General features: G+C 42.4%; 1 protein-coding gene across 3 annotated transcripts in view; it reads left to right on the top strand.

The window, feature by feature from the left end:
- Positions 1-10,029, top strand: part of tbck (TBC1 domain containing kinase) — a 63,339-nt gene that overhangs the window by 5,734 nt on the left and 47,576 nt on the right. For all 3 annotated transcript variants that reach the window (XM_005940009.3, XM_005940010.3, XM_042227702.1), the window contains 11 exons: positions 18-156; positions 256-355; positions 687-736; positions 868-997; positions 1,138-1,236; positions 1,311-1,373; positions 1,473-1,599; positions 1,765-1,815; positions 1,916-1,999; positions 6,934-7,019; positions 9,956-9,992. In XM_005940009.3, coding sequence (XP_005940071.1) covers positions 18-156; positions 256-355; positions 687-736; positions 868-997; positions 1,138-1,236; positions 1,311-1,373; positions 1,473-1,599; positions 1,765-1,815; positions 1,916-1,999; positions 6,934-7,019; positions 9,956-9,992 — 966 coding nt within the window. The remainder of the gene's footprint in view (positions 1-17; positions 157-255; positions 356-686; positions 737-867; positions 998-1,137; positions 1,237-1,310; positions 1,374-1,472; positions 1,600-1,764; positions 1,816-1,915; positions 2,000-6,933; positions 7,020-9,955; positions 9,993-10,029) is intronic.

A 10,029-nucleotide genomic window follows, 5' to 3' on the forward strand; every position in this document is an offset into this window, starting at 1 on the left:
TGTGTGTGTGCTATTAGACGACGATGAGGATTACCTGTCGGAGCGGGCCATAGATGAGGTTTATCATCTGTGGTGTCTGGCAGGTGGAGACCTAGAAAAGGAGCTCACCAACCAGGAAATCATTCAGTCCAAACCACCGATCTCCACACTGCCCAAGTATAAAACAACATATGCACAAACACAAAAGACTGAGCGGTTGGCAGTTTTTATTTAAATTTTGAGCCTGTCTGCATCTTGATTGCATCTCCTTTTCAGTTTCGTCTTGGAGGATGGGGAGACGTTTGGCCAGGGCAGGGATCGGAGTTTCTTGCTCGATGACACGACAGTGACGCTGTCTCTGTGCCAACTCAGAAATGTAAGACCGTAAAATGTGTACATTTCTTTATGAACACTCCTGCACTATCTGCAGCCTTCTGGGCTTCCTTTGATATACTGAAAACAACTGCAGTCATTATGCCACTCGTACTTCTGTATTAATAAGTGTGTTTTTATTAGTTGACAAAATCTTTTAATGTTGCCTTGCTGTATTGCAACTGCAGTAAAATTGCACTTGCAATAGAAACTATAAATTACTATAGAGTTTAGATATTTATAGAAACTATAAATTACTAGAGAGACTAGATATTTATAGAAACTATAAACTTCTGTTACTGTTTTTACCATAAGTAGTCTTTTTTTCCCCCCAGAGGTTGAAAGATGTAGCCAGAGAAGCCTATTACCCTCTCCTCGAAGACGAGTAAGTGCTCTCAATCTTGAAGTTGCTCTTGTCATCCTCTCCTCCCCTTTAGTATTTTACACCTTACTTCATCATTTATTTTAGCTTGAGAAATGTCATACCCCCCCTCTGCTTATTTCTCCCTCCTCCAGACAGTCGAGTTTGCCCCAGTCCAACAGCAGCAATGAACTGTCGGCCGCCGTCACGCTGCCACTCATCATCCGTGAAAGAGACACCGAGTACCAGCTCATCCGCATCATCCTCTTTGACAGATTGCTCAAGGTCTGGGCTCCATACAAATTCATATGCAGCACTAAGCATGCAAAAGCATTTCCTCAGTTTCTGTCCTGTATTTGTAGTATTTGTTGTTTAAACGTGTTATTGTTAGACTGGGACTCAATAATGTATTGCTTTGACTTTAGGCCTACCCGTACAAGAAGACCCTAGTGTGGAAAGAAGCCAGAGTGGACATTCCCCCACTTGTACGAGGGCTGGCGTGGGCTGGCCTGCTGGGCATTGAGGTACAAAATAAATCATGAAAAGTTGCATTTTTATATTTGTTTGTGATACCGCTTACTCTCCTTCTTTTGCACAGGGTGACATTCAAGCTAAATATGAAGGTATAGACAAGGATACTCCCATACCAACTGACAGACAGGTACACAGCTGTTTAAAAATGCATGTTACGCTGTGTATACAAGTGGATTTAATCTAACTTCATTCAATCTCTTTTGTCTTTTTGTGCACATGCTTACAGATTGAAGTGGACATCCCACGGTGCCACCAATATGATGAGCTGCTGTCATCTCCCCAGGGCCACATCAAGTTCAGACGTGTGTTGAAAGCGTGGGTGGTGTCTCACCCTGACCTGGTCTACTGGCAGGGTCAGTCATTCTCTTGTAACTCGCTCTATTTATTATTGTACTGTACATAAATAGACACTAGGTGGTGGTCATGCCACACTTTTCAAATTCCTTGTTAAATTTCTTAACCCTACAGTTGAATTTGTGTGAAGATCATGAGCTGTTCTGACTTGATTTTCACTTCAGGTTTGGATTCGCTTTGTGCCCCCTTTCTATATCTGAATTTCAACAATGAAGGCAAGACTTTTAATGTGAACTCAAGTAGCTAACTATTATTTTATCTCCATTTTATTTTCATACTTTTCATACTTTCATTTTTATCTGATTCTCTTCCCAGCTTTGGCATATGCCTGCATGTCTGCCTTCATCCCCAAGTACTTGTACAACTTTTTTCTGAAGGACAACTCTCATGTGATCCAAGGTAAGCTATACTTGAGTAATCTTCGCACAACTCAGAGAGTTACTTACGCACTAATGAAATATTCAGTTTTCATTCTTCGAGCAGACGCTGTTCCATATTATTTTATTACTTGTTGTCATTTCTACCGGTTATCATATGTAGTCAACTGCAAGTTAAGTAATAAGCATTAAACGTTGTCTGAGCATTCAGTTAAGTTCAAAAGCAAATTATCATCGGCTGGCACTGAGCATCAGCCCGTCAGCTCAATGTTGATTAAATTTTGGCTCCATGTTGCTTCTAAGCTCTGAAAACTAATTTCAGTCTTTCTTAATGGAGTTTGCAGCTGAGTCGCATCATTTAGAGATAGGGAAACAAATGAAACTGCAAGTGCCTGCAGAGAAATGTCACAGGCAATTCGTACGTGACTGATAAACAGCTGCACCATACACCTCTTGAACTCCATGGGGAATGTGACTATTATCATTTCTTCCCCTGCTAGATGCCCTGGAGAGAGCTGTCTAATGTTTATCTTTCTGGTCAGAGCTCCTTTGTAGATGAACTGTGTGAAGAAATGGGGCTTGCACAGCTTTGTGCAGCATGAGTTTACATTCACTATGTACTGAGGTTGAGAAAGGCTGAAAAGTGGATCAGGAGAGTACGAGCAACATGTGGGTAACACATAAGAGTTGACTAAATTTCAATAAAACTGATTCACTTGATGGAATTACTACACTCAAGCTTTTCTGAGCTGAGTCACGTTTGTGTATGTTTTTCTTTGATGAACAATACTGCACCACCCCTCATTTCTTTATATTTTGCTTGAAAAAAGAGAAATAGGTTCAGCAGTTTATTGAAATGTGTACAAATATACATAGCAATGCAGTATATAAGGAAAAAACTGAGTCAATAGTCAACATTTGGTATGACCACCTTTATTCTTCAGCACAGCCTGAACTCTCTTAGTCTGATTGCTTTACATTTCAATCAATCAATCAATCAATCAATCAAGGCTTTATTTGCCACGTGCAGGTTGCCCTGCAGTGAAATAGGACCCTCCCCCCCTGACCTTACACACACAACACAGACATCACATGGGGATACAGGTCGGAGATCGGTAGCGTTACAGAAAAAAACACTGAAATATACACTACAATGGGAAAGTACAAGAGGGAAAACAAGAGACCTCTACTCATGCTGGGCTCCTGGGAGGACAGCATGTGTTTTTGTTCGGCTGCAGCCTTGCGACCGCTGCTGGTGCCGAAAGGGTATCCGCATGAAGTGATGGTGCTTTTTACTTTAGTGCGAACAGCTCATATGAATTTCAAAGCTGTTCTAACAGTCCAACACTGGCCTCTCAATCTCCCATTGGAGAACCGTGAGCTTCTCCATGATGTATCACCATGTACCCCAACCAGAAGCCTTGGATGAACCGGGATGTTCGTCTCCTCCTGAAGGCCCGCAACACCGCCTTTAGGTCAGGAGATGCACACGCCTACAGTACAGCCAGGGCTAATTTAAAGAAGGGCATCAAAAAAGCCAAACACCATTACAAAAAGAAGGTAGAAGAACACTTCTCCAACTCCAACCCCCGACGCATGTGGCAAGGACTCCAGACCATCTCAGACTACAGGACCACTAAACCCTCCCCCCGCATCCTCTGATGTCTCCTTCCGCAACGAGCTCAACAACTTTTATGCTCGTTTTGAGCGAGGGAACCCCACAACCACAACCAAAGCAGACGTGACGCCAGACCACCAACCTCTGACTCTCTCCCCCACCGATGTAGGAGCGGTGCTGAGCAGGATCAATGTCCACAAGGCTGCAGGTCCTGATGGCATCCCCGGGCGTGTTCTCAGAGCGTGTTCTGGGGAGCTTGCAGGAGTGCTGCACTTTCACCTGTCCTTGGCTACGCTGTGTCGGCTTGTCTTCTATCAGCGTCCTTGTCCTGGTACCAATCCACCTCTTGCCTTCAGGATGTCGGCTCCAGTACTGTTCATTTCTCACCCCCATTCCTATCGCTACGCTTAGTAGTCACTCCCCGGCCTCTCTTAATACTACGCCCCATCCTTACAAACTCACCTCTCAGCGCTAATGTACCTTGAGAGGTCTATCCTCTCCCCAACACAGCTTAGGCTTATGACTTGGCCGCATCACTCTCAAAATCATGTCTACCCCCCTGACATCATCACGAAATGGTCACCAGAGACAGGAGCACAGAGCAATGCAATCTCCTCAATCGCATTGAATTTTCTTTGCATCTCTTGTCCTCTCAACTATTGTTTTTTTTCCCTTTCTACGGACAACAACAACACCTACGCCAGAATGCTGTTTATAGACTTCAGTTCAGCATTCAATACAATCCACCCCTCACAACTCATCAGGAACTGACAGACCTGGGCATCAGTTCCCTCATCTGCAAATGGTTACTGGACTTCCTGACCAACCGCCCCCAACATGTCCGGGCTGGATAACTCACTGCTTCATAAATACCTAACCATCACAATAATAAAACAACAAAAAGTTCCCGGCTGGCTGCACCTCGGGTTTTTCCCTTTCACAAGGCTGTGGATGAGCCCTTTCCTCTACTCCCTCTTCACCCACATGCAACTGCATGGTTCATCCTATAGTTCTTGATTCCCCCCTTAGGGAAATTGAAAAACCCTGCATGGTCCACACCATCATTAAGTTTGCAGATGACACCACGGTGATTGGCCTCATCAGTGACAACGATGAGGCCGCCTACAGGGAGGAGGTGGATCGTCTGGCTGAGTGGTGCGACACAAACAACCTGCTGCTTAACACCGAGAAGACCAAGGAGCTCATCGTGGACTACAGGAGGAATGCTGACCCACATCCACCCATCCACATTAAGGGGACGGCTGTGGAGCGTGTGAGCAGCTTCAAGTTCCTGGGAGTCCACATCTCCGAGGATCTCACCTGGACGACCAACTGCTCCAAGCTGGTCAAGAAGGCTCACCAGCGCCTCTTCTTCTTGAGGACTCTGAGGAAGAACCACCTGTCCTCAGACATCCTGGTGAACTTCTATCGTTGCACCATCGAGAGCATCCTGACCAACTGTATAACAGTCTGGTACGAGGAACTGCTCTGCCTCGGACCGAAGGCATTGAGGGTCGTGAAAACTGCCCAACGCATCGCCGGAGCACCACTTCCTGCCATAAAAGACATCTACAGGAAGCGGTGTCTGAAAAGGGCTGGGAAAATCATCAGAGACCCCAGTCACCCATCACATGGACTCTTCACCCTCCTGCCCTCTGGGAGGCGCTACAGGAGCCTCCGGACTAAGACCACCAGGTACCGGAACAGCTTCTTCCCCACAGCTGTCAGACTCCTGAACTCTGCCTCCTGACATCTGACCCACGTTAACACATGGACTGAACATACACACACCCACAATGGACAACTGTACCCTCAAACACACAATAATAACATGGACTGAACCACCACTCACAACCACTAGCACTTTATATAGCCTCTGTAGAAATTATCCACATATCTCACTTATCTTAACTGCACTACTGTATAGCTCTGTGTAAATAATCATTCTGTACATACGATAATCTTTAATCCTACAACTGTTTACAACTTGCATAGTTCCCATTTCTGTATAGCTGTATATCTCAGATTCTGTAAAGTTATTTATTTCATATTCTGTATAGTTTTTCATATTTATATCCTGTTCATAGCCTGTACATAGCTTGTACTCACTACAGCCTGTACATACTTATAGTTATAGAATATTCACAACATACTTCATACCGTGTACATTATAACATACCATAATAGACCCATTTCTGTAATATACTCACATATCTATATTATTGCTAATATATATTGTAATATATCTATATCACTAAAGCACTTCTGGATGGATGCAAACTGCATTTCGTTGCCCTGTACCTGTGCATGTGCAATGACAATAAAGTTGAATTCTATTCTATTCTATTCTATTCTATGTAAGTAGTCGTTGGGAATAGTTCTCCAGTCTTCTTGAAGGACATTTCAAAGCTCTTCTTTGGATGTTGGCTGCCTTTTCTTCTCTTCTTTGTCAAGGTGAGCCCACACTGCTTCAGTAATGTTGAGATTTTGACTGTGGGGAGGCTATTACCTAATAACTGCTATAACGCCTTCCAGTCAGGTTTTAGACAGAACCACAAGGTTCCATCTTGGGACCCCTTCTGTTTAACATTTACATGCTCCCACTGGTGAATGGTGTAGGACCAAAATACATCAGTGACCTCCTGACCCAGTATGAACCTTCCAGATCCCTCAGGTCATCTGGATCTGGTCTTTTATCAGTTCCCAGAGTCAGAACCAGACACAGAGAAGCTGCATTCAGCTTTTATGCTCCTTATATCTGGAACAAACTCCCAGAAAGCCTCAGATCAGCTGAAACACTCAGTTTATTTAAATCCAGGTTGAAGACTCACCTGTTCTCAGCTGCATTTGAATAAAGCACCAAATCCACACTTTTAAGCTTAAATTTCAAAACTTACATTTTAACTACTGATTTTATCTACTGTTCTGATTTTATCTACTGTTTTTTTAATCAATTTTAAATCATGCTTTATATTGTTTTTGTTTTTTTAATGTCTCTGTAAAGCACTTTGAATCACCTTGTTGTTGAATTGTGCTATACAAATAAACTTGCCTTGCCTTGCCTATTGAAGGGAATATTGACTTTCAAGCTCATTAAAATTGTAAAAAATCACCTTATATACTTTATTTCATTTATGTTTGCATATGTTTCAATAAATTGCTGCACCTATGTTTAATTTTTCTTGCAAAATATAAAGAAACGAGAGGTGGCTCAACACTGTTGGTTGTATTTTCTACTGGTTACTATAGAGCTTTGTTTGGTCAGACCTACTGTTCTTCACGCCTGAACACTCAAACTACTCAGTACACTCTTTATGGACCTTTTGCCTCTTTTTCAGAGTACTTGACTGTCTTCTCTCAAATGATTGCCTTCCATGACCCAGAGCTAAGCAACCATCTAAATGAGATTGGCTTCATCCCAGATGTAAGTTACCAAGAGTGCAAGTGTTCTGGCAGAGTGATGAAAATAAAAGTCAGCAGTGTAGGACATGCCTGGTTATTAACATTTTTTTGTTATTGCAAATGTATATTTAATGGCAAGTCAAAAATAGTACAAAAATATTCTTAGTGTCTCATTGCCAGGGGACAAAGAAAATGACCATCCATAGATTGTTACGTATATCTTTTCATAGTCAATGACATTTTTTGTTCCACATCCCCGTTTCCAGAATTTGTGGCCAGGGTCAAGTTTTCCCCATAGTCCGCTGGTAATGATTTATACAGCGGCTAATGTCTGCAAGGCACACTTAATGATTGTCCTCTGTCAGGCTTACCTTATTTCTCTTACTTTGCGCCACCTCTCCTCGCCCTTTGCTTTCCTTCTTACGGCTCTGCTCAGACAGTGACAAGGTTAAAGTCTCCACCGTCTCTCCAGGGTTTCAGTTTGTGTGCTGATGAATGTGTGTCATCCACAGCCCGGCCTCTGAGACGTTACCCGATGAAAAGTGGGGTCTTTATCACAGAGGAGTCAGGGATTTAAGTCTCTATTTCCTCAGTGTCTGATATTGCAGCTGTAAAATGGAGCAAGTGAAGCACCAAACTGTGCTTGTTGATTGTCAGAATATGAAAGTGTATGGAGAAAAAAATGTAGCCTGCAGGTGATTTTGCTTTTTTTTTTTTTTTTTTTTTTTTTTTTGGCTGTTTAAACATGTTTTTATGCTAAACAGATGCCCTGTTGTAATTATTTTAGTCTTTTGCGCCTTCATTGTTCAGACTTGGGCCTTCCAAAAACTGCTTATCATTCTGGGTTGTCATTTAGAGCATGTACAGTACTACCATTTCAAAGGGGACTTTGTATGCTTGCTTTTGTTGTTAGGCCAGGGCAATACTGGAACACTCTTTGTTGATACAGCTTTCATGCTTGATTTCAGTCCCAGTAATCAGACTTTATATATAATAAATCCCTTTTCCCTTTGTGAACTGCAGAGCACACTCTGAGCTGTTGTTTTACTCAGGCAGTAAATCCATCTGCACTAAAAGGCCGAATGTCACTGCAGTATGAATGGATTTCTCATACATGCAAACCGGAACATGGCTAGTTCAACACACTTTGTCTTTCAGAAAGAAAGAAAAAACCAAAAATGTTGTGCAAACATGCAGAAACCACAAGTAATCTTTGGAAATGCTGCAGAGTTCCTGGACTCCGCTCCAGCAGAGTCAAATTGCATGTTGCCAGTGGTTTAATTCAGGGCCACTTTCAATTTTGGCTACATCGCCTCTCCTGAGTCTGCCATTTACACCTACGCTAATCCAATCTGGCTGCACTCGCAGTCCTGCTGCTGGGCTGTTGCGGCTGAGGATGAGACTCTGAGTGCAGTGGCCGTCTCGTCACACTTAGGCACACAAGAGGTCCACTGAACAGTCACCAGCTCCCTCGCAATTAGCAATCAGTAAACTGGCTGAGATAACTCCGCTGTTGCTGCTCCAGAGCTTTTGCCGCTGAAATTTACAAAGCCTTGGTGACAGTGGCCAGCAATTGGCAGTTGCTAGAACAGTTGGTTAATGGCGTAGTGTGTGTGTGTGTGTCTGTATCTGTCTGTGTGCCTTATTTCATTTCAATTTTATGCTTTTCCTCCCGGGGAAGTGCAGAGAGTAAATAAGAGAGAAAGAAAGGACGAATGACAAATGACAAGATCAGTATATTGAGATTCATTTTCATTGTTAGCGTTTTTCCCGTCGACTTATAACCAAAGTCAGCAGTTTGCTCTTTATTGCTGTTACGGTTTCTTAGCTGTGGAGATTCACAGCCATGTGTGCTGCTTTTCTCAGAGATTGATTCATTTCATTTGAGTCTTAGCGTGTTATTTTGAGTTGATGTGTTGAATACTACGCACACATGAATGCTGTATGTGATCCCCTGCTGAATTGGTAAGTTTGCTCTCTTCCAAAGAAATGAACAGTCTTAAATTTTTGTGCTAGTTTCATTTTAATGGAATGAGAGTCAAATAAGTATTTTATCCCCAAGCAGAACATAGCAACTGGAGGAGAATCCCTTGTTGGCAAGCTCAGTGGTCAGACGTTTCTTTTAGCTGGTCACCAGGTTTGCACACATCTCAGGAGGGATTCTAGCCCACCCCTCTTTACAGAGACTCTCTAAATCCTTTTCTTACTTGCTGCTTGGCAGCTCAAAGCTTCAGCTTTTCTTTTTTGCCTTTTCTTTTTATGGTACAGTAGATGGCCCTGTCCTTTGGCCCCTCAGTGTGGTGATGTCATCCTGTAAACTTAGCAGAAAAAAGTCCAAGAGTAATGTTTCTACCTCTGTGTTTGACCGTGGGGATTGTGTTTTTTGGGTCATACTCAGCATTTTTCTTCCTCCCAGCAAGTCAGGATGAGTTGATGCAAAAGAGCTCGATTTTGGTTTCATCTGGTCCCAGCCCTATTCTCCCAAGTCTTCTGTAAATCATTTAAATTTCTTCCATTTCTGAATAATTGGACCAGCATTTGTCAGCTTCTCTCCAAGCTTTTTTCTGATGGTCTTTGTGCAGATTCACAGTCTTGTCCCTGACGTCCTTTGACAGTTCTTTGGTCTTACCCACGAAATGAATTGTTTGGACAGGTGTACTTACATATAACAACTTATCTATAATTGAATAATCGATCAATCGATTGTAATCTGTGTGCAATATGGGCACACAACCTGTGGCAGCCAAAATTCATGCTGTTATGTGTTATTTCTGGATTTTTAGTTGACATTCTGTCTCTCTCCATTAAAATGAAACTACCATAAAACTTAAAGACTGTTTATTACCATGTGTGTGTGAGCAAACTTAAAAATTCAGGAGGGGATCATATCATTATTTTCCCCAATGTATAAGTTATGCTTATGTCATCATCTTTTTTCTCTTTTCTTTTTCCGCACAGCTTTATGCTATTCCCTGGTTCCTAACAATGTTTACACGTAAGTACTCTTTTTTTTTTTTTTTTTTTTTTTTTTT

This window comes from Haplochromis burtoni, unplaced genomic scaffold (genome assembly GCF_018398535.1).
Source record: "Haplochromis burtoni strain Fernald_Lab_line unplaced genomic scaffold, NCSU_Asbu1 Contig_277, whole genome shotgun sequence".
Classification (NCBI taxonomy): Eukaryota; Metazoa; Chordata; class Actinopteri; order Cichliformes; family Cichlidae; genus Haplochromis; species Haplochromis burtoni.